General features: G+C 38.7%; 1 protein-coding gene across 4 annotated transcripts in view; it reads left to right on the forward strand.

The window, feature by feature from the left end:
- The window catches only part of ARHGAP21 (Rho GTPase activating protein 21), a 127071-nt gene extending 104750 nt beyond the window's left edge, over positions 1 to 22321 (forward strand). For all 4 annotated transcript variants that reach the window (XM_075082641.1, XM_075082642.1, XM_075082643.1 and 1 more), the window contains 17 exons: positions 5200 to 5358; positions 5537 to 5639; positions 5729 to 5765; positions 6323 to 6448; positions 7493 to 7777; positions 8858 to 8922; positions 9005 to 9153; positions 10664 to 10806; positions 10896 to 11051; positions 11157 to 11235; positions 11774 to 11847; positions 11933 to 12022; positions 13966 to 14091; positions 14288 to 14329; positions 14670 to 14775; positions 16544 to 16575; positions 19761 to 22321. In XM_075082641.1, coding sequence (XP_074938742.1) covers positions 5200 to 5358; positions 5537 to 5639; positions 5729 to 5765; positions 6323 to 6448; positions 7493 to 7777; positions 8858 to 8922; positions 9005 to 9153; positions 10664 to 10806; positions 10896 to 11051; positions 11157 to 11235; positions 11774 to 11847; positions 11933 to 12022; positions 13966 to 14091; positions 14288 to 14329; positions 14670 to 14775; positions 16544 to 16575; positions 19761 to 21494 — 3506 coding nt within the window. In that variant the 3' untranslated portion in view covers positions 21495 to 22321. The remainder of the gene's footprint in view (positions 1 to 5199; positions 5359 to 5536; positions 5640 to 5728; positions 5766 to 6322; positions 6449 to 7492; positions 7778 to 8857; positions 8923 to 9004; positions 9154 to 10663; positions 10807 to 10895; positions 11052 to 11156; positions 11236 to 11773; positions 11848 to 11932; positions 12023 to 13965; positions 14092 to 14287; positions 14330 to 14669; positions 14776 to 16543; positions 16576 to 19760) is intronic.
- The last annotated feature ends 2068 nt before the right edge of the window (positions 22322 to 24389 follow it).

The following is a 24389-nucleotide window of genomic DNA, read 5'->3' on the forward strand; positions in this document are numbered from 1 at the left end:
GTGAAGGATGGGAGATCTGGTCCACGTGGTTGTACCATACAGGCAGTGCTGCCTTATAGCAAGCTGGAGCAAACCTAAGCTGAGAGGCACAGAGGGAGGTATTAGACGTAGGGCAAGATTAGAAAGCCTTCATGTACTGTATTTAAGAAGACCACTTCGGAGCAAGTGGTGTTATGGGTGTCACAGTGCAGAGCCTGTTGTGGTATCGCGTAGTACGGAGTGCTTGGTTAGGCCAAGGGTGCAGTGTGCAGGATGGTTGTTGACAAAGGGCTTGGAAATAAGGGAGTGCCTCTAAAGCCAGTCTTGCTGCAGGGGCTGCTCATGTCACTGGCGTGTCCTGTCTTTTTTTTTTTTTAATACTTCTAATGAGTGCCTGATAGTTTTGTGCCTTCTTTTCTTCTATAAGCAAGCAAGCTTGCCGTGTAAGATTCATTCTTAAATTACACCCAAAAACCATAACCTGTTGTTTCAGAGAATTACTGAGGAAATAGAGAGGCAATGGTTAAAATACTTATTGTAATGGCTGTCAGATAGATGCCATCTCAGTATATAGAAACCTTCACATCTGTGCCTCCGTCGAGTGAAGATAATGTTTTTAATGACTCTTCTAGCCCTGTGCTTTGGAGACAGCAGTATGAGTTTACCTTCCTGTTGCCTTCTGCAGAAGGCTGAGCTTTTTACAGAGAGCAGTCACTGTTACAATTCCACAAGATCTGTGAGTAACCAAAATTGCATTAAGTTCTACAGGGGCATCTTTAAACACATATGTAATCCAAGAATTGAATATGGTTTCGAGAAAGCCAATAATATTAAAGTACAGCTATCTGCTTCAACGTATGCAGTTTGGGAAGTTGTATGTTGAGGGATGTTTATGTCTGGGGTGGACACTGTCTCAACATTCTTCACATGAAGAGCAATTTAAAGCTGTTTTAAGTGTGTGTTACTGCACAGCTGTTATATTTTTGATTTGAATCTTCAAATCAGATAATAAATAGTCTTTGATAAAATACATACTTGTTGAATTAAGGTTTGTAGCCACATAATTTGCATTGTCTGTTTAAACTGAAATGCCTAATTAGCGTGTTAAGCAGTAATGTGGTCTGCAATACTCTTGCTAAATAATACAGTTCCGTCTTACAGTCTTTTCAGGTGGTAATATACTGCTCAGAAGACTGCCCTGTCCAAAGGGGAATACATATGAAAGATGGCTTTAGCCTTGGGAAGCTGGTTTTTTCCAGTCACTTTCTATTACCAGGAAAAAAAGATCCAGCAACCTGCATCCCCAGGGGTTGGTGGGAGAAATCACCTTTCTCTGTTAATGATATAGCCCAAGCATCCCTGATGGTTAGCCTCTCTGGACTAAAGTTAATCTGTTGATTTGCTCTCTGTTTTTATATGTTATGATTCAGTCAACCATTTCCTTAAAATAAATAAATAAATAGAACCAAACCAACAAACAAAAAAATCCCCAAACCCAACAAACCAACTAAACAAAATCCACAATCATAACCAACTTGAATAAGCAGGGAACTCATCTTAAGATAGCTTTAGTGCAGCTCAACCCATACATGTCCCTCCGACCCAATGAAATGCATGACCTAGAGAGGAGATGGAATATGCTCATCAAGTTTGCAGACAACACCAAACTAAGGGTGTACAGTCAATACACATAGAAGTGTATTCAGAAGCCTAGAGGGATGGTCTGATAGGAACCTCTTGGAATTCAAGGACAAATGCTAAGTCCTGCTCCTGGAATAAGCTAACGTCCTGCAGTGGTACCAACACCTTGATGGTGATGAAGACTTAACACCATACTGGTCTGCATCAATAAGAGCACAGACAAGATATTGAGAGAAGAGATTGTTCCTCTCTATTTGGCGCTTGTTGGACAAAAGCCCTGAGCAGTGTGGTCTGGATTCAGCGCTAACCCTGCTCTGAGGAGGAGGTTAGGCTAGGGGACCTTCCGAGGTTCACTCCCTGAATAATCCTGTGATTCATTTGAATTATATTTAAGGTTCTCAAAATGTGCCCCCTTCTGTGTTCAGGTGTTCAGATTGTTACTTTCAAACCTTTGTGTGTAATCCTCAAGGACTGTTCCAGGAGATTCAGGTATAAACAAAGACATTAAATATTATATTAATAATGATAAAATTGTATGCAGCATAGTAAGGTATGATATAGATCTGTGGGGTATTTTTTCTGTGACTTTTTTTTTGTGTGTTCATTCCTTTGACTCTTTGGAAAATTGGTTAATACTTCCTCCTTTGTTCCTCATCCACGGAGTAAAGATAGTACATCGTCTTTGTCATGCTTTCTCACCCATGTAATCCTGTTTTGAAATCTCCTAGTTCTGCCTCTGAGCCCATTCAGTGTAAATTTATGTCTTTGCAGAGTCAGAAAGTTAATATTGTTCCAGGTCACTTAGATTGTGTACAGATGCTCCCTCTCTTCGTAGGTCCCTGATCTCCAGCTGCACTTCAATACAAATGTACTTTGATACATCAATTCCTCTCTGCTTTAGCTGGCAAATCAGTTAATGCAAGTTAACTGTAGTTGGAGCTGTGTTGCCTGTTTGTTACAAGTTTTCAGTGTCCTGCCTCCTATAAATGTTTTTGCATTGAAAGCTCTTCCTGAAAATCACTAGTTGCAACTGTTGACCAGTTCCATGCTCATGTTCACACAGAGGTGAAAAGTGGCAACTTCCCCTTTGACAGAGATGCTCTGTCACCATGCTGGCCCATTTTCTGATGGCGTCTCTCTTGGGTTGCTTCATAGACAATAGTGCAGAACAAACTATTTGTATCCTTTTCTCAAATGAAAAGTAAAACTTTAAGTAGTCCCAGAGTCTGACCTTTTTGTTACAGATATTTAAAGGGACACAGTCATCTGTGAGATAAGACAGAATTATTTTGTGAGGCTTCTCCTCTGGCTTGTGTTTTCTGTACGGTTCACCACGTTTCAGACGCAGTTGCTTTCATTCATTGGTGAGCTCAGCACATCCTTTTGCATGCTCTGCGAGGAGGTTTGAGCTGCAAATACATCAATTAATCAAGACAACAGAAGAGGGAGACAAATACGGCAAGCATCAAAGAGGAAAGTAAAAAATACAAGACATTATATATAGTTTGGTTTTTGTTTTTTATTGGAGGGCAGTGGTGGAGTTTGCCAGTGCATTAACTCAGTAGGCAGTCACTCATACAGTGTACGTCATGGTTTGCTCTATAATCACTTTACATTATGTAAAAGCTTGCCATTAGCTGACCTTCAACCTCTTCAGGGGTTGAACAGAGTTATTTCCCTCCTCTACCAGTGTCATTTGCAATTTCTTTAAAGCTTCCCTATTTCTAAAACCACTTTAATTTTGATTCATCTGGGGATTAGATCCACTGTGAAGTAATAATAATTTGAATAATTATTGTTGCTTTCAAGGACTTAGAAACTGTTTTTCCTCAGCTGAATTCTTGGATTTAATTAAGTGTTGTGCAAAATTGCATAGTGGCGCCTAACACTTTAGTATTCACAGCTTGCACAGATTTATTTCAAGCACTAGCATTTTTGTAACTTTTGGGAGTAGAGACTGTGACATTTTGAGTCTGTTACATAAGTAATTTAAAGCTGAGCATTTCCAGTTTGCATGCTATAAACTAATTAATTGTTCAGTGAGTGGTTATATTCTTTAGTCAATGTTAGTGTGCTTCTCTCCGGCTTTGCTGCAGGGAAGCTGAGTAAATGAGAAAATGCAATAGGGCAGTGACCTTTCACAGTTTTTGAAATGGAAGTGTCATGAGGTTTTTCCTATCACCTAGTTGCTGTAGAGAAGAGGTCTGTGAATGCTTCTAATTTGTCACTGTGGGGGAAGGTAAAACTTTGAAATTTTTTCAATTGTAGTATCACACGTTTGCTGTGAATTCTTTTGCTTTTCCTTTTTATTAATGTTTCTAGTTCGCAGCTAGGTTTTTTTGGGGGTATTTTTTTAACATGTAACTTCAAAAATTATTTTATTTTCCACTCCAGACAATTTAGAGGGCTGTTTTGTTTTAAATTTACATTGCCAAATTTTGATGATACAAGTGCTGCCTTAACAGAACTGTTAGCGACTGTTGGAAAAGCACAATGGAGCACACGCAGTTGTGTTTGCACAAAGCAAAGAATAAACCTCTGTCTGTGAGTGTTCATTGATTTCAATAGGCTTTTCAGTAGCTCTGCATATTACAATTCTTAGCACCTAGAATACATTCATATTCATCATGGCAGTACAGTTCAGCCCCTGCTCGTGACTTGATTTCGCCCCCCCCCCCCCCCCCCCCCCAATCCCCCATTCCCTCTTCTACCAGAGCAAGAAGTAGAATTATTTTTCTAGTCCTAGTAATGTGTTCTGGAAGATGTTACGGCTCTTTTCATAGAATGATTGAAAATGCATCTTTTGGCTTCTTCCGTCTTGTAAGAAACATGTTAAATACTAGAAATACTTAAAGCTTTTTGGAATCTTTCATGATGACCCTTGTGGCTATTGAGACTGTGAGGTGCTGGGCATGTATGGCATGCAATCGTTTGTATGAACAATTAGTGGAAGAACTAATTGGTATGTAGTAGTGCCAACTTCTAAAAACATGAATACTTGTTTTTTTCATTTTAATGTATGGAGGATGGAGGGGTTGGTTCTTTGGATGCTGGAAACCTGTTTAAAATGCTTTTTTGTTTGCTTGTAACTTGGCTTTATTATTTGAACGCTCATTTAAACCAGTTGATTTTCAGTAGTCTGAATGCCCGTATTTTATTGTAGGAAATTGTCCTTATCTGTCTCTTGAGTTTAGACTTAGTGATGTAATAAGCGTGTGTTTCACTTATGCACGTAAACAAAAAAAATCTACTTGAAAATAATATTACAATAGTTTAGAAAATAATTCCTGTTTCATTCACTCACAGTAAAATCTATAATTGGGTATGATGTTCTTTGCCCTAATCTCTAATGTACAACTAACATTCTTAGGAAATGAATCAGGGTCCTCTTTCTTAAACAAAAACCAGAAAAATATGTTTTGCAGTGTGAATTAATTGGACCCTTATGTTTGTTTGAAAGACTTAATGTTTAAGATACTTCATCTGATAGCCCAATAATGAGAAGCTCAGGCAGCTATTTTGTTTGAGCATTTGAATAATGCATTTAATATGTTAATATATGACATGTTACCTTTTTAGATGAACCGACTAGTCCTAGTATTGACCATGATATTGCACACATTCCTGCTTCTGCTGTTATTTCCGCATCTGCTTCTCAAGCACCAGCTGTAACAACTGTTCCTCCCAGTCCCACATCTCCAATCCCTTTAATTCGGCGACAGCTTTCACATGATCATGGTGAGTGCTGATTTCTTTTTTTGTTGTTTTTTTTTTTTTTCCTTTCTTTCTCGCACAAATTTTTCCTTTTACACTCTGGAGAACAGGAGTGAAAATTGTAAACTCTTCATTGCTTGTAGTAAACTGCAAAAACGTGATTCAGATTCTTACATACTCAAAAAATTCTATTTGTCTGTAGAATCTATCCGGCCTAGTGTCCTGGATAGCCAGCCTGCTGCAAAAACTGAGAGATCAAAGTCATATGATGAAGGACTGGATGACTACAGAGAAGAAGGAAAAGCGTAAGTTTATGAAAAATATCAGTTAATTTGGAGATCTGTTTTTTAAAGTGTATAAAATCTCATTTTAACATTTGTTTTTCTCCCAACAGATCCATTAAGCATGTATGTAGTTTAAAGGGGATAAAGGTAGGTATATATGTATGTAACAACTCCTAAGAATTACACATCCTGCTGTGACAAGTTGTATGTCTTATACAACTCAGTTATACAGAGTGATGTGTGAAACACAGATGTGAAGTTTATTGGAATCGTTACTCATCAAATTGTTCTTAATTTTGATTGATTTGGATATTTGAATTTATTCTAATGTTTTTCCCCGGTTGGTGCTGTATGCATCACATAAGTAAACATGGTCCCTTTTTTTGTAGGCTCACCGCATGGTCCTTGATTTTTTTCATTTTCCTCAGCTTCTGTAAGCCAAGCATATCCGTGGCATGCTTTTGTAAAAACTTACTAATGAGAGTCTAAGACTCCTGCAGTTTCTTAAAGTATTCTTGGGTTGTGTAAGGTCACTGTTGTTGTATGGAAACTTTAGAAATTGTATTTCCCAGGGGGATATTCTGTGGGGCTTTTTGCTGAATGAGGTGTCAGCTTTTAAAAAGAGAAACGTGTTGAATGTAGGGATTGTTCAGAAATGTATTTAGAAGTACACTGTGGGGCTCTTTCTGTGATGTTTTCTTCAGGTCCCAGAGAGCCAGAAATCTTCTGAAGACTCTGGTTCCCGAAAAGATTCTTCTTCTGAGGTCTTTGGTGATGCCTCCAAGGAAGGATGGCTCCATTTTCGTCAGCTTGTTACAGACAAGGGAAAGGTATCTGCCATGTTTGGTTTTTTATTAATGTAACACAAATATAAGCTGGTGGAAATCTAAGATAAGAAACTTAAAGCCTTCCTGTTTTGCTTTTTTAATTAAAATTTTTGGTGTATGAGCATCAATAAGACTGACAAAATTTTAGACCTGTTACAACACTGACTTCTGTGAATTCCTCAGCTTCTTTTACAGACTGCTTTCTGAACTGTCTTCTGAACTTCTGAACTGATAGGATGAGAGGAAATGGCCTCAGGTTGCACCAAGGGAGGTTTAGATTGGATATTACGAAAAATATCTTCTCTGAAAGGGCTATCATGAACTGCAGTAGGCTGCCCAGGGAAGTGGTTGGGTCGCAATCCCTGGAAGTATTTAAAAGACATTTGGATGTGGTGCTTAGGGACATGGTATAGTGGTGGACTTGGCAGTGCTAGGTTTATGGTTGGACTTGATCATCTTAAAGGTCTTTTCCGATCTGTGATTCTGTGATTCTAATTTTATTTTCAAAGCATCAGTGAAGTAAACTAATGTCTAATGACTAATTAAGTGGTAAGAATCAGTCCTTTGATAGTTGTAGTTTGAAAAAAAAGCTGTATTTTTTGTGAATTTGTGGAGTTGAGTTCAGATCAACCTTCTGCATAAGTATAGACTAATGCTTTAAGGAAAACTGGGAGTCTGGAATTGCTGTACAGTGTTGTGTAAATGTCTGACTTAAATGGAGTTTAAAAGGTGTGGGCAAGAATCCACTAAATATTTCTCACTATATTTGTATTAATGCTTCTGTAAATTCTAGTCACATTCTGTTTCTTGCTGCTGTCATATGTGAATGCATGCTTGATGGGTGATCAGGGCGGGCAGGTTGTCAAGCAGTTCACTCATTTAATGGATTGTAATTAGTGTACTTTTTGTGTAGTCTTTCCACAGGCCATTCTTAACAACAGTATAAGTAGGTGGTTAGTCTTTAAAACTTCTGGAGGTATATTTATTTTAATCCAGAAACTAATTGTAACAAATAAGCAAGCTAACTTACCAGTTGATGTTTTTCAGCGAGTTGGTGGGAGCATTCGGCCATGGAAGCAGTTGTATGTTGTTCTTCGAGGTCATTCGCTTTATTTATACAAGGATAAAAAGGAGCAAGTGACCCCATCTGAAGAAGAACAACCTATAAGCATCAATGCCTGTTTGATAGACATCTCATACTGTGAAACCAAGAGGAAAAATGTATTTAGACTCACCACATCAGACTGCGAGTATCTGTTTCAAGCTGAGGACAGAGATAATATGTTAGCATGGATTAAAGCAATACAAGACAACAGCAACTTAAATGATGAGGTAATTTTATAATATATAATGTAGAAGCCATAGTTCTTTTGATGAAAAATTGATTGTGTTTTCTTGTAATTAATATTTCAAGAAAAGAAATAATTTGCCATTAAACAATAGACCAAAATGTGCACAGGAACATACAAGAAAATGAGGTGAAGGGCAAGGTAACAGAATAAATTGAGTGGTAAAAAGCCTGACATACTCATTATGAGAGAGCAGACTTTTGAAATAAATGAAGGCTGTTGCTGATTTGACTAAATATACACTTTATATTAAACTGATCTGTCAAAAATCCCTAGTCTTTTGTAAAATGTAATTTCAGTATTAGAACCAGTGTGTTCTGTCTTCAGACTTGTGTTGCAGAGTGGTGCGTGCAGTGGTATAGTGTGATGAGTTTCTCAGTAGTTACAAAGTGAAACTTTGAAAGATGCTTGTTTCTGTGATTAAGTGTTGACGTTCTAGGAATTAAATGTTAATGCTAACTACAAAAGGCAAACATACGCTGTTTTATATAACATAGCAAATTCTGTCCCAATATTGTTCGCAGTGCATTTTCATTTTAGTGATGAGCAACAGAGGAATATTTTCATGTCTGTGGTTGTGCACATGAGCTCAGATTTGAAATAATTATCCATAGGAAAATGGATTAATAAACATTACTAGGCAGATGGAAAAAAGCACATTTGTATTCATGGCTGTTTCAGCTATACGTGTAGTAGTAATTAGATATATATGTACTATGTAAACATAGGATTGGATTTTTCGTAGTAGTAGGGTGTGTTGACTTGCATGTTTTCTATTTAAACTTACTTTCAGTTTAACAGGATTTAATCAGATTGTATCATTTTGAAAAAACAGTCTAAATAGCAGCATTTAATTTGTAATTGCTCACTTTAGTTTTCCTCATGGTTTTTAAATGTTCTGTCCTTACTGTCCTCAAGGACTGCCTGTTAGAATTTTTTTAACTGTATTGAAATATTTTTAATATGTGGTCTGTTGAAAGGAAGAGTTAATCGTATTCTTAGAGTAAAAAAATATTTGTTGTATTTTATAAAATTATAAAGTAGATCTCAATTTGTTTTATAGGATACTGGTGTCACTAGTAGAGATCTAATTAGTCGAAGGATTAAAGAATACAGTACAATGATGAGGTAGGTGAATTACATGCTGCCAGTAGTTTTCGTAGTCGTCTTATCTCGCTCCTTTTTACTGAAGTAATACATCTTGTTTCAGTTCTTCCAGTGGCAAAACAGAACCATCTCCCAAAACACCTCGCCAGAGCCTAAGTATCAGACAGACTCTGCTTGGAACTAAAGCAGAACAGAGGACCCATAGTCCACATTCTCCTAAGGATGAGTCTGAAAGGAAGCTTCTCACAAAAGGTCTGTATGTTTTGTGTGTTTCTTTAGTTCCTTAGAGCCCCAGTGTGAGGCCATTGAGGTGCTTTTCTCAGGTTTTTCGAACTCATGAATATACAGATGCAAACCAGGTATTAACCAGTTTTTTTCTGAGATGCAGCTCTAATAATTCATTTCTTGTAACTATTTCATTGAAATATTACCTTAGACATACTTCAGCTTTTCTCAGATCCCCAAAGCTTTTTATTCCAGTCCTCTCTCAGGAGGGTTTTGGTCTTTTTTTCCTGCAGCTCCATGTAGCGTTAAGAATAGTAAAATACAGGTGTTACACTTCTTGTGACCAAATTTTACCAAGCTTTGGAAATAATTTTGTGTGTAATTCATACTTTTGTCTCCAGCTGACTTGGAAATAACAAGGTAAATTCATATTTTAAATATGCTATTAAGAAACCAAAGATTTTCACTGAAGTAGAAGTAGAGGAGAAGGTTTTTTTCTGTTTGTTTTAATCTTTAAAATACAGGAGTGAATCTGTTACCTTTTTTCCAGAGCAAAATGTAATACCTGCTGGGTTCTAAAAAGGTCTCATGAGCTGGCGCTGCAAACTTAAATCAGTAACTGAACACCATCAAATAATGTGACGAGCTGCTTTTTGTTCAGAATGTGTAAACGTATGGTATAATGTGCTTGTAAGGATGTTGCATACAGATTCAGGCAACTGGCTGAACAATCAGTTTTGATCAACCACTTTTGAACAGTTCAGTCTTGAATTCAAGCTGTGAGTGAATTCTGTTTTATGTTACCAACAAATGTCCCTTCACTCCTGCTATGCTACAGATTATGTAACTAAATTGCATATGTTAAGTAAATGTCAAATCTGATGAAAGAGTATTTCCAGAAATACTTGAATAAGAAGGAAGTACTATTGTGTTAGGCAACTTGCAGTACAGGACAAATGGGAATTGTAATTTGCTACGTGAGTTGTGTAGGAGAGGTAAACAGAGCAACTGAACTTTTTATTACTGGATTTTTTGATAGATAATACTTTTAAGTATTTGAGTCCTGTTTGGAATGATTTAGGAGTGACTAAAATGTGGTAATTTTTGAAAGAGTGAGTAGGTCTGCACAAGCGTGAGCATGGCTGTATAGTTTCGTAGGTATTTTGTGCAGCACTGTGTTCAGTAGAGACTTATGCTTTACTAAATGTAGATTTTAATTTTTAAAGTACAATTTATGTACCTTTTAGACTTAGAATGATGAAATTCCACAGTACCATTCAGCTACTTGCTTTTCTAAATCTGGGGTTGTATGTTCAAATGTATGTCTTGAATCACAGAAGAGTAAAAGAAGATATGTTTAAGACAGACTAATGTTTACTGACTTACTGTGGGAAGCCAGGCCAGTAAAAGAGGTAAAAATACCGTAGGGTGTCACTTGATCTTTGCAAAACCGTTACCTGTATTCAAAGTAGGTTTTGTGACTTAAATGGTCTACTACTTCTTATTTCCTTGTTTGCATGATGCTAACAACAAAAAGATGAGACAAGCCCACCAAAAGACAAGGGAACGTGGAGAAAAGGCATTCCAAGCATTATGAGGAAGACATTTGAAAAGAAGCCATCTGCTGTAGGAACATTTGGTGTTAGACTAGATGACTGCCCACCAGCTCATACCAACAAAGTATGGAAGAACAATTTTTCTTTCCACTGTGATTTTAAAATACTTTGTGTTAATTACTTTAAAATGTGTATATTATTGTTCTTCTTCAGTATATTCCGCTGATTGTTGATATATGCTGCAAACTGGTTGAAGAAAGAGGTCTTGAATACACAGGTATTTACAGAGTTCCTGGAAATAATGCTGCCATCTCAAGTATGCAAGAAGAGCTCAACAAGGGAATGACTGACATTGATGTTCATGATGATGTAAGTCTTCGATCATGCTGTTTCCAGGTTGAACTCCCCAAAACTTGTTTGTGTTGTGATTATAGAAATATAAAGCATGTCTGTCCTTTTCTTCTAAATGTATAGAAATGGCGTGACTTGAATGTGATCAGCAGCTTGCTGAAATCCTTCTTCAGAAAGCTCCCAGAACCTCTTTTTACCAATGGTAAGTTGTTTACGTTATTACGTTATTATTACGTTATTATTTTGTCTTTAGGAATTGCTGTTGAACAGTTGTCTTATATCTTTCAGGTGATTTGAGAGAATATCCAGTTGGAATCATTCTAACTCTGTAATAAATGCTCTCTTTCTTCCTTAAAGAGCAGGGAGTTGTGGTGATCATAGAGCTTGAGAATGAGAGCTGTAAATAGAATTTCTGTGCTGGTGAAGGAATTGTGAATTTGAAAAAATGAAAACCTGAGTAAAATTTGCCATTTTACTGTTGCAATAGTCTTAAAGCTGGGTTTTTTTCCCCACTACCATCTTATGTTATATACAACATCATGGACAAATTTGACTTCCAAAGGTCATTCATATATATATATATATATATATATATATGTAAAAAGATATAAACTTTTATTCACAGGGAGGTTGTGGGGGTGAGGGTGTGTAGAGATATTTATATAGCTTGTATACCTATATATATATGAGTGTTTATATATATATATATATATGATTGATTTCTACTTTTTTTTTAACAGACAAATATGCAGATTTTATAGATGCCAATAGAAAAGAAGATCCTGTTGAACGTCTGAAAACACTGAAGAGACTGGTAAGCTGAAATCAGCTGTGTTGTAGGTGCACTACAAAATTAGCATTAAATGTTTAATGTTCTGAATAATGATTGTTTGTTTCAGATTCATGATTTACCTGAACATCATTATGAGACTCTCAAGTTTCTTTCTGCACACCTGAAGACAGTAGCAGAGAACTCAGAAAAGAACAAGGTACCAGAAACAAAAGTATAATGTATTTTCATTTGTTTCATTATTAAGTACAGTTCTTGTGCAGGATTATTTCTATTAAGGTGATAATTTATTACCAGAGATAAAATTAAGACCTTTGCTATGGTGAGAAGATTTTTGGATCAGACTAGGACTTCTGCAAAATATGCACCTGGTATTAATTCTCATGGGGATAACTGCTTATATCTTAAATTTATCCCAAATCTGTAAATTTCATATAATCCCATCGTGATACCAATAAGAGGGTATGTCTAGGCAGGGCGCAAGTGTGTGTCTGCGGCCTGAATGAGCCTGTTGACAGAGGCTGTCGCACCAGCTTTGTGTGAAGTCTGGCCTCCTGGCTGCTTGAGTAGCTTTAAGACTAGGACTTGCTGTAATTACTTGAATATTTGGTGGCCCTGTAGATGCTGGCTTGACTGGTTCTAAGAAAGAAAATTCATGATGTAAAGGATGGTAGTTCACCACTGCAGGGTCTTAGTCCACCACTAAAAATAGCTTTTTGTCATTTTCATGGCGTGGGGAAGAGTTAGTTGCATTAAGTGCTTCTGTGCATGCTATAATCCTACAGTAAATGCAAATAATAGTATCCCCTTTTTTACCTCTCAGGGAGGGGTAGCTGAATACAAAGGTGTGCACAATATGGGTGTGCTTATGGATGCTTACCTCAGGGCACGTAACGTGGTGGCTTGTTCCTTGGCTACCAATGTGCAAGGTACAGGAAAAAAAATTTATGTGATTGCTTAAATAGAGGAGCCTATGGCCAATCTGAAATAATTTAAAAGGTCAGAAAATTTCCAGTTCGAATGAACATGGTAGGTTCCAACATCAGTTCTGCAAATAATACATTCTAGTTAAATATGAAAGAAAAATACGTGTGTGTTTTTATATGAGAACATTTAATAAATTACAACCCTCAGTGGAATTATAGCTGAATTTATAAGGAATTGATAGTAAATGTTATTTTTAAGTGCAATGCCAAAATTAAACCTTTAGTTATAGTTTCATGGGTTTGGTGTGTTGTATAAACATTGTTTAAATAACGTTAATATTCCTATAAGGCTAGATGAGTGAGGTGATATCATAATTGTATGACTTGTCAAAGGCAGCGTTAGGGGCTAGTGTTACGATGTTTGCAACTTCCTTCTGGTAAGCACAAGGACCTTGCTTCCTATATATTATTGATCTGTTCTATGTCACAACAGTAAACTATAAGTCAGAGAAATAAGCAAAAATGGAAGTTAAGTGTTCTACTGCCGCTGGTTTCTTGGAATTACTTGTCAGAGATGTAAAATTAAAAGTAAATTAAGTGGATGATTAATGTTGTGACATGATCGAATACCTCTGGGTCTGTCTCATGAATCGATGTTTTGGGTCTATGATATTGGTTGCTGCCACCTCCTCCAAAGTAGCTGCAAATTGAATGAGCTCTGTCAGTAGACATAGTACAAGAATTGATTACCAGCTTAAATTTTTCATAGGTCATGTAAACATTTTCAGGGAAAAAAAAAAACCAAACAAACCTGAGAACTACCAATGCCTTTGTATAAAGCAAAAATTCTTAAAACATCAGTGTTTCTAAGCAAAAAAGTCTGTATGGGAAGAAGAAAGAAAAAAAAACCCACCCTGAAAATGTAAAGAATATACCCGAGTTCTTGAGTTTTCTGTGCTTGTGGAGCTATTTACTTGCAATTGGTTAAGGAAGGTTGAATTCTAAATTGTAGAAATGTAGGATGCACTTATAGCAGCTGTGTATGGAAAAGTTTTAGTGTAGTGTAACATCCTACCTGAGTCAGTAATGTGTTTTTAAAAACCTTTATTATTTAAAAAGGTTCTCAGATATTAATAGTGTTACATTAACGTACTTAGCCCATGTTATTGTATTTTCTCATTATAAATGCATGATGTGGAAATATTTCATTTCTTAGATGGAGCCAAGAAACCTGGCAATAGTATTTGGTCCAACACTCGTGAGGACTTCTGATGATAACATGACACACATGGTTACGCACATGCCAGACCAATATAAAATTGTAGAAACACTCATCCAAAAAGTAAGTGGATGCATTTCATTATTTAAAAAATAAGATCATACACAGATCGACCAGCTTTTCTTTTATTGGGCCAGTTTGGGTCTGGTATTTATCCTTCGAACTCCAGGATATTGTTTTTAGTAATGTCCATGTTTAATTGTCCACATCTGGGTTTTGTTTCCTGTGGGGTTTTCACCTTTTTTATTTTAAATTGTAGCATGACTGGTTTTTCACAGAAGATGATGCTGAAGAACCTCTTGTAAGTATTGTGTCATAAATATTTTTGGTTCTCTTGGTTTATCTTAGTTTAGAATCTGCTTCTGCTGCCTTAGAAAGTGTATACTTCTTATTACATCACTATGGTTTGCTCTTCAGAAGCACCTTTTTAGCTCTCCAGTCCTTGCAGTACTGATTTTTTTTAAAAAAGGGGAAAAAAAAAAGCCATGCATTTGTTTTGAAAGTATAGAGCAAAATGGGAAAATAAGAAAATGTGAGGAAAGCGCGTGCTCAGGTGAATAATGCAATATTCTAAATGCTGTTGAATCGTAATAAACTATTTGTGAAACGATGATGAAGAGATCTTTGTTTATTAACTATAGACAACAGTTCAGGAGGAAAACACTGTAGAATCTCAGCCAGTGCCAAACATAGATCATTTACTCACCAACATTGGAAGAACGGGAGTATCTCCGGGAGACGTATCAGGTAACTCTTGCCGGACAGTGTTAGTCCATAGGCTAGAATAACCTACTCTGTTAACTCACTGTAACTCTCTCTTCCTATTTGCTTTTACTAATAAACTGTTTTTCTCTTTTCCAAAAGATCATTAACACTTCTTAAAGACTTGAATTGTTGATAATCACGCATGACATAATTTTGAAAACGTCTAACAGAAATATAATCATTAAAAGATGAGGCTTGCGCATACTATTTTATTTATTCACAGTAACCCATGCAATCATCATCGTGAGGTGAAGCAGATATGCTGCTGTAAAGTGGTTTGTTGTGATGGCAGAAAGACTGATATTCAGTGGTGTTCTAATATTGTTCCCTCCGAGCATTAGGAATGCAAAAATTGAGTTATGTTTTCTTGTCAAGTGATGGACACTTTAAGTATGTTGCAGTATGTCTATACTAAAGCTGATTTCCTTCTGTTTATAAATGCCATCCTCTTTTGTGGCTAAGGACAAGCATTGCAGGCTCTTTTTTGGTGACTTCTTCCCCCCTCCCTTCACTATACTATTGCACTAACCCAGCATGTTGTATCCCACAAATGTTATCCCTTCGTCTCTAGCTTTTGTTTCAGTTTTCAGAGGGTTGTTCAGCACTTACTGAAACAGTCACTTTATACTGATGTTGGAACAGGTGAAGTGGGAGGAGTCTATCACACGGTGATGTCATTAGTGGATTCTGTGATGTCACTGATGGACAGCTGGAACTGTAGGAAGAAGGAGGACTGTTGCCCACACTGTAGCTGCCTTGTCTGCAGAAACCCCCGTTTCTTGTAAATGGAAAAAAAAAAAGTTGATCTGTGCTGTAAATTTTCTTTTAAGAGTATTTTAAACAGATCAATGCTACTTTTTAAAAGTTTTTCTGCTGTTTCTTGTTATCTCTGAAGCAGACCCTGAGGAGAAATAGCATGGTATGGTCTACCAGTCTTTCTAGTCATAAAGCATTAGCCATGTGTCAAAAAGGGGTGTGGCAGGGGGCTCAGCTCTTTCTTCCTAGGGAGAAAGTCCCTAAAGCGGGAACACATCCAAGTTCATATTTTTTAGTCACTGTGCTAGCCCCTTCCTACCCCCTTTATAATTGTATGATCTTGGGTTTTGCGAGACAGTAAAACTATGGTGTCCATTTTTCATTTCATAATAGCGCTTGTTACAGAAAAGTACAAAACTGGTAGCTGTTGAAATCTAGCAGATTTAAAAGTAAAATTTCAACTATACGTAGTCAGAGGTGGAGAGAGATGTGTAATTGGGGTTTTACACACAAAATATTACTTAATTCCTTTAAAACCTCACAAAAAGAATATGACTACATGAACCATGATTTGTACCTAGGGCAGCCAACAGTACTAAGACATTCAATTTTGCTTTGGTATCCTGAATCTCAGGAGAGTACCCAGTACAATCCTGAAAAGGTGTCTCAGCTGCGGTTTTACAGGGGCTGTATACTTAAAACATCGAATAAACATTAGTATTTTTGTGTTTTATTTAGAAGAACAGGGCTCCTTTGCCATTCCTATCATTGAGCTGATTCTGCCTACAATTCACAGCATCCTTTCATGGCGGTGGCTTTCTGTGGTGCAGCTTGCATCTTTGTGAGCTCTGACTATTCACTCTGTTCTGGTTTTTATTTGCTTCACATTTTGTTCTGTGCTTGTCTTTTTCCATAAGTCCAGCATTGTCTGTAGAAACAATGAAAAAATTGCACAGAACTGAGCAGACTTGTTTGTTTTTTAATTTTTCCACAGATTCAGCTACTAGTGACTCAGCAAAATCTAAGGTAAATCATTTTGTGAAATGTAGTTATAAGCTTCTGAAATCTGTTAAATATTTGCTTGCTTTATCAAAATGCTTATATGCAGATGTGCTATAGAGCTTGTGTAGAATTTTTTTAATAAGTGGTAATACTGTTTTCTCATCAGATAATTTCAGTGTTACATTGGAACAGTGTCACTTGTTTGCAAGTTAGCTGCATCTGCCAAAGCAGTCAGCTGCACGCATAAACAGCTTTGTTCCAAACTTCTGTAACTGTGAACACTTACCTCCTTTTTGCATCTGATTTAGTGGAGGTAAATGTATATAGTATGTTCCCTGGTATTGTTGGCATACTACTTACTCCCAGACAGTATTTGTGTTTCCCTATTTTACTGAGAAAAGTATATGTAGAATTTAGCCTTTTCTTCCTCGGAAGGTAATAGCTCCTCCTCTTACAGGAAGCCAAAGGTTGTGGTTAAAGGTTGCTGTGCAAAATCTCCCTAGGAAGTATTGCTCTGCTTGGGAAGACAGCCTAGTAGATGGGGGGAATAAGGCTGGAACATGGGCAGTTGTTCTGTCCTCATTTTAATGCTAGAGTTCTCGTGTGACCCATGGACAAAACCTTCAGTCTCTTAGGCTGTTTTTCAATAGTTGCTAACACTGGATGTCTTTAGCACTGGTGTGGTATGCAGCTGACCTCAGTCAGCTGTGAGCGCCTGATACCGGTTTATGCTGGTGTGCATTCTGGGGTTCTCACTGATGCCCCCCTTTGAGCTGAGAGCAGGACTTAATGCATGCTCCTGGTTTGTTGTTGAGATGCCAGCCCAGCTACTTTGTGAAGACACTTGGTGGCTCAGTCACTGCCTCAAAAAAGCCCAACATTCAGGACACCATGTCACACTGCCTGTGCCAGGACAGCACACTGTTTGCAGGTTGCCTCTCACTGACCGCCACCTGTGAGTGGCAGAGAGCAACAGCATCAGTCAGGCCGCAGTCATGGGCCTGCGAGCAGCAGTGCAGAGCGTGCAGATTGCCTGGGCCAGGAGCCTGATTACGGCTCAGCCAGCCCTGCTTGCAGCAAGACATGTTTCAGGTGGAGCTCCAGCTGGCTGCAGTGCTTGATACCCTTCTTGGTGAGAAGGACATGTACCTGTTCCCAACCCATGGGAAAAAATGCGCAGAGCTCACCCATCCTTTATGGGGAGAGTAGCTAATGCAAGAATGCCATTTGAGTAGTGAGAAGAATTGCTGTGGTCACTTGAAAAATGGTAGGCCCCAATGTCCAGTGGTCCGTTGCCAGTCAGTTTTGGATTGGCGCTTGTCTGTTGGCGCAGCGATTCAGACCTGTTACCTGCTGTCCAGAAGGCTCTTTGTCCACGCTGCCTTTAGGCAGTCATTGTGCAGGAGGCCAGGCAGTTGCTGTAAGTAGTTATCGTGCAGGCTTCTCAGATGCTTCTTTTCCTGGGGGGTCTCAGCAAGACTTACTGTGTGTCTTCTGCCTACCCTGTCCTCATCTCTGAGCTCTGCATCAAGTACGCAGGATATTCTCTGTCATGCGGGAGGAGGTTCCGGTTAACCATGACTACTTTTGTTACTGTTGGTTGAGTAGAAGTTTCTCCCAACTCTTCCCTGTCCACGTTCACATAACCTAATTACTGCACCTTCACTGAGGCTGTCATGGTTGATATAACCACTGTATTTTTGTGTGGCTGTTTGACCTCGGCATATGAAGTCGTACAGTGGTAGCTTTCACCATTGCCAGCACCTCTTTAATTTCTGAGGAGATAGTGAATAGGAATGAAATTTGCACCAAGAAAAAGTTATTTGAGTAGAAATATTAAATGCACTGTATCTGTTCAGTGCTTTGCTTTGTATGGTCAGTGCATTTATGCTACAGTAGTAGGCATCTTGCGACAGTTCACTGTTACATGGGGGCTGTGATTCTGAGCTTATGGAGCAGAGAAGTATCTTCTTGGACAACAGCTGAGTAGTTGGATGATGACTAGTGTGCATTAGCTTTCCCTTTGTCCTTAAGCTTATTCTCTTACCTAGGCACCCTCCACCTCTGGAATCACTAGATGGTCCTTTCAGTAATGATGTCCCAGTTCTTTTGTTAAAACCGTTACCATGATGATAATAGCTCTTCCCCCGGCTTTTCCTCTCCCTCTCGGAAGTGCAGCGTAGTAACAAGGGATTGGGATTTCAAAGACTTTTTGAGCATAGCCCATCACTGCTGGTCTGCTTTCCTCAGGTCAGAGAGGCAGGCTAGATGTCTGAACATGGACTTAAGATCAGGTAGCTGACACCTAAGCTGCTTTTGTTGAGCCCCAGACAGATGTCAAATTTCAGTCCCACTATGTTAAAGGTCTCCGATGTGAGCAACTGCCCTTTTCAGTAGATATCATTGCTGTGTTTTTTTCTTGAACCCTGCAGTGTGCAAACCACACTGGTCAGCAGTCAAAGACAGGGTGGTACCTGCCCCAAACCTCCCACTTCTTTTAAAGGTGGCAGTGGGGCAGTAAGCACAAAGGGTACATAGCTTTGAGGTGGCTAGGTGGTAATGTCAGCGTAGCTGATAAAATGGAATAATTTGGCTTGTCCCATTTTTGCTTCTGTGCAGTTCTACAGGCAGATTACTCAAAAGGCAGGAAGAAGTTTATTTCTGTTAGTTTCCTAACCTTGCACCTAAATTAGGGGTTTGTATAGGGTTTTTTTGTATTGGTACTATTAAATCAATATGGTTTAAAAACTCAGTCTGAAAGATGAAAGATCAGATGAAAAATAGTTCGAGAAATCAGCCTTTCCACTTAGGTAAGATACCTTGAAAGGGCAGACTGAAACCACACTCTTGGGACCTTATCTGTGACCCATTTCTGTTGCAAACCAATCTTGAAAAGGTTGTCTTGCTGTAATGGAGCCTGCTTTATTAGCCAATCTAAAACAAAATAGCTGTATATACAAACTAGTCTTTGTCAAGGTAAAGGGATTCAGACAAAAAGCGGAATTCTCAGGATGAAAATTGACTTCTTGATAATTGTCGTGTAGACTGCAGAAAGAGCATGGAAATATTTCCTGAATTAAGGTAGTTTTTCTGCTCTGAAGCTTGGGATATGTTTTTTAAAAGTCTCAGGCTAAAGAATATTTCTTTGTGATTTCTAACCATGCCCTCCCCCTGCCTCCCCTTCTTTTTTTTTTTTCTTTTTTTACCAGGGTTCTTGGGGTTCTGGAAAGGATCAGTATAGCAAGGAACTGCTTGTGTCCTCCATTTTTGCAGCAGCTAGTCGCAAGCGGAAAAAAACAAAAGAGAAACCACAACCAAGCAGCTCAGAGGATGAGTTGGATAATGTGTTTTTCAAGAAGGAGCTTGCAGAACAATCTCGTGTTGACGCAACAAAAGAGGACATAGCTAAAGGGGAATATGAAAGAGAGAGAGATATAGGGAGAAAGCAGAGGATGTTTGTCCTGAAGGAAAAAGAGAACAGCAGTAAAAAAGATGTGAATGTTGTAAAGGACGAAAAGAAGACATTAAAGAAAGAAAGTATCCTGTCAGAGGAACCTTCACTGCCTTACCATGACAAATGTACAAAATCACCGAATGTTAGCTGTCTGCAAACCATGCAGAAAAATAACCCAAAAATGCCTACTTCACAAGCTTCTTCCCTGGTTGAGGAGACAGTGTCTGACTCCGGCACTATGCTTAGCACTTCCTCCCAGGCTTCCCAGCACAGATACTCATGCAAAAAAGTAGCCAGCCCTGAAATTAAACACAGTGAGTTTTTAGCAGCTGATGTCAGTTCCATCACCTCAGATTATTCAACTACTTCATCTACTATATATCTAACTGGTTTAGATGCCAGTATGCTGAGCCCTGAGGTGCAGTCAGTGACAGAAAGCAAGGGAGAAGATGCTGATGATGAAAGAAGTGAATTGATCAGTGAAGGGCGTCCTATGGAGACAGACAGTGAAAGTGACTTCCCTGTCTTTGCCACCAGTGCTGCTGCTGAAAGGCTGGCCAAGGGGAAAGTTTCAGAAATGGTAAAGACCAGTCGGAGGAACTCTGAAGAAAGCGAAGTAAGTTGTACTGAGGGAAGTTCAACACCAAAGTTAGAGAGTCGCAGACTTTTTAGCTCGCACAAACTTATTGAATGTGATACACTGTCTAGGAGAAAGTCTGCACGGCACAAAACGGACAGTGAGGGTTCAGGGGATGCAAAGAGTGAGAAGGACTTGCCTACTGTGACCAAAATGTTTGACATAATGAAAAAAGGAAGATCAACAAGCAGTTTAGCTACATCAGTCAGAAGTGAGGCTGACAAACAAGAACCTACCTGGAGACTTAAAATTACAGATAGGTTAAAGCTGCGACTCAAATCATCTGCAGATGACATGTTTGGAGTTGGCAATCAAAAAGCTAACTCTGCAGAGACTGCAAAGAGAAAAAATATCAGGCGAAGGCACACGCTTGGAGGACAGAGGGATTTCGCTGAAATAAGTGTCCTGAATGCTTGGAAAGCTCAAGAGCCAAGTCAAAGTAGAGAGAGAGAATCTGAGCTTTCAGCTGTGAATCGGTTGAAGCCAAAATGTCCAGCGCAGGACCTCTCGATCTCAGACTGGCTTGCACGGGAACGTTTACGCACTAGCACAACTGACCTTAATACGGGTGAAACTGGAAAGCCCAGACTTGAGAACACTAGCTTAGCAGATGTATCAAAGGTAGACCTGCCTTTATCTGCAGAGATGCAGGCAGATGAAGGCAGTTCTTCCAGCAGCTTGACTTTAATTAATAGAATACCACCTTCGGGACCATTTCAGCCACCAGACCAGGTAAATGGTGAAAATTATCAGAATATGAACAAAAACAACTTTAGCCCAGCAGTTGATGCCCATCCTCATAAACTGTCTGGGACCCAAGTGGTTAGATCTCGATTCTACCAGTATCTTTGAAATGGGGAGATATGTCCACTACAGCAATTCATTAACTTACTGTTACACTTCCCAGTAACTGTGTGTATGTGTGTGTGTACATATATATATATATTTTCCTGTACTGTTGTTGTTATGCAGCCTTCATTTGGGCTGGTTTCATCAATATGCTCTGTGGAACGTCTTCACAGTGCATTACCACAGCCAGAAGAACACTAAAGTTAAAGTATATATATATTTTAAGAAAAAGTATATTTGATGGCTGCATACAAATGTTGAACAAAGCATCTGATGCAACATGCTGTGTAGTGTATACATGGTTTTCTGACTGAGAGTTGGCCTGGCATTAGTATGCAGAAAAATCGTTCTTTTGGTTTAGTCACTAACAAGTGCCTCATCATAAATTCATTTGGTTTGTTAGGGTGCCATATTGTTAAATTAGAGAAACTTATTACAAACAAATGAATGCATTTTACTGTTAACGAGTTTCATTACATTTTACAAATGTTAACACAGGTGGCTACAGAGCTTCCATTCCTTAGGCATTCCAGTAAATATTGGAGTTTTATATTTCCAATTTTAATACAGATTTTGAGTTTTATGTGACTTGAATTTTTAATCTTTCTGTAAAATAAGTAACTTAAATGTACATATTACATGTGTATCTTTTCTTCAGATACCAGATTTGATATAAATGTTGTAACATAGGCGTGTAGATAGTGGATACTGGATGGAACTGGTTTCTTTTATTGAGAATATAATTCTGCATGAAGACCTAATGAATCCAAACCTGTATCATGCCTGTGTGCATACCCACTTAAACACTGGAAATAAAATTGTTTTGGTGACTCTTTGCGTGATGCAGATTCATTCTAATGAAAGTTTTAAAATGTCATCTTTACAAGTTGCAATTGGTAACTGCCCTCAGGATCACAAAACCTGCAGTTGCTACTGGATGAAGGGTGCTTCTCTTTAAAGTCTTGTTTGTGGGACGAGACTCTGGAGGGTAGCATATGAGAGGGGGTTCAGTTAGTTAAATAGCTTCGTCTTGATTACACGATCTGACTCTGAGGTATGTAGCAAGCTGGTTTATGTGTCATATGGTGGTTTCGTAGCACTGAAAAAACAACATGTCCATAATCATCCCAAAGTCATAAAGAGTGAATACCAGTATCTGCCAGTCAAAACACTACTGCAGTGTAGCTCTTGGACTTTTTATAGTGTTAACTGTGAAGATGAGTTTGTACGTTAAAACCCCTTCTGTGTGCAAGCTCTCTAGTAGTTATATTTTTTTCTTCTGTTTTCCCACTTGAAAACAAAGCAGCTGTTCACCACTTTGGGTATTCCCAGGTCTTAAACTGTCGCGTGCTTGGCAGGGGATTAAACCTGTACTGATGATAAACAAGCAATGAACACTGTGAGCGTAGAAAAATCTACTCTTATGCATGTGTCCTCTTACTGAGAAGAAAAGGAATTATAATAACTGGGATGTGTAGGCTGACACGGTTGCAAGCAGACATTTCTTTCCAAAGTGTCTGTAACAGTCCCATGCTTTGACCTACTGTGCTTTTGATCCTTGTGAGAAATCATAAAAATTGGCTGTCAAGAAAAGCAACGGATATGGCAGTTGAAGATCTGTGGAAGTCCTCGCCACGTAATTGTGTGCATCCAGTACCAGCTCGCATAAAAATAAGTTGTATTCTTGTGGTCTCCTTGCAAACTAAAATGTCTTTTCCCCCCAGAGTGAACAGGAAGCTGGTGTTTTAGCAGCGTTTCTGTGTGCAGTGCGAGGAAGAATGGGTATGTTTTGTGAAACACAGTAATCGATGATGATTTTTGTTGTCAGTTCTAATAGTAAAGTGTATTTGAACAAGAGATTTCAAAATATGGTGTTGTGACACTTCTGTAATGCTATTCATCAGCAAATACCCATTCTCTCTTACTGGGTGCATATTTTGTCCCATCATTAGACTCAGGGGCTTCTTAGAGTGTGTGTTGAGCATCCACAGTAAGTCACAGGGGTCTCCTTGATGAAGCAGTACACTTATGGAGCTACATAAGGGGTCCTGTAGGTCTGTGTCTTATTCTTATCTGACAAGACATTTTGATGGAACAGGTTAATTTTTATTTTGTTGTGTTTGTAGACAAATAATGAGTTTAACTCCTGAGTCTAGATGTACGGCTGCCAACTCTTATGCTTGACAACGTAGAACATTTACTTTATTGGCTGGAAAAGAGCACAAGATCTTTTGAAAAATTAGGAACTTAAAAAAACCCACAAAACACGAACTGTATTGGCTGACAATACTACAGGTACAAATTTAAGGCCTTGGTAGCCTCTGTGATATCTTCTGCTGCTGCACTGGCTGCGTGGAAGCTGCAGAGCAGTTGCAGAAGGAGCTTGGGCAAAAGTCAGGGCTATCTGGAGTGCAAGGAAAGGATTATGGCAGTTTGGACCCCCACTGCCTTGCCCTTTCCATGTAAATCAGGGCTTGGAAGAGAGAACCTGGCAGGCAGAGTGGGGGGGAGGGGAGCTCTGGGGAAGCACTTCACTTGAAGGGGAGATGCAGGGAGCGATGTGTCAGGTACATCAGGGAGCAGCGATTCCTGAGCTACACCTAAAGAAAGTAGCATGTGGCAGTGGGGCTGAGGCTGGGAAAACACTGATGCTTTTTCTGCTCTTTGAAGACTGCCAAGATTTGGGGCCCTTTTCAACTCTAGCCAGTGTGGCAACAGAGATGACAGACATTTTTAGGAGCCATTGCTGTGCCCTGTTCTTAACAGCAGCTACTTCAGACCCTTTCCTGTGGAGCTTTTTTCTTCCCTTTTTAAATTGTTTTGTTTTTTCCTTTCCTGCTCTGGAAGAGAAGGGTGACAGTCAGATTGGCACAGGAAGGGAAATACACACCATAACCT

This window comes from Phalacrocorax aristotelis, chromosome 2 (assembly GCF_949628215.1).
Source record: "Phalacrocorax aristotelis chromosome 2, bGulAri2.1, whole genome shotgun sequence".
Classification (NCBI taxonomy): Eukaryota; Metazoa; Chordata; class Aves; order Suliformes; family Phalacrocoracidae; genus Phalacrocorax; species Phalacrocorax aristotelis.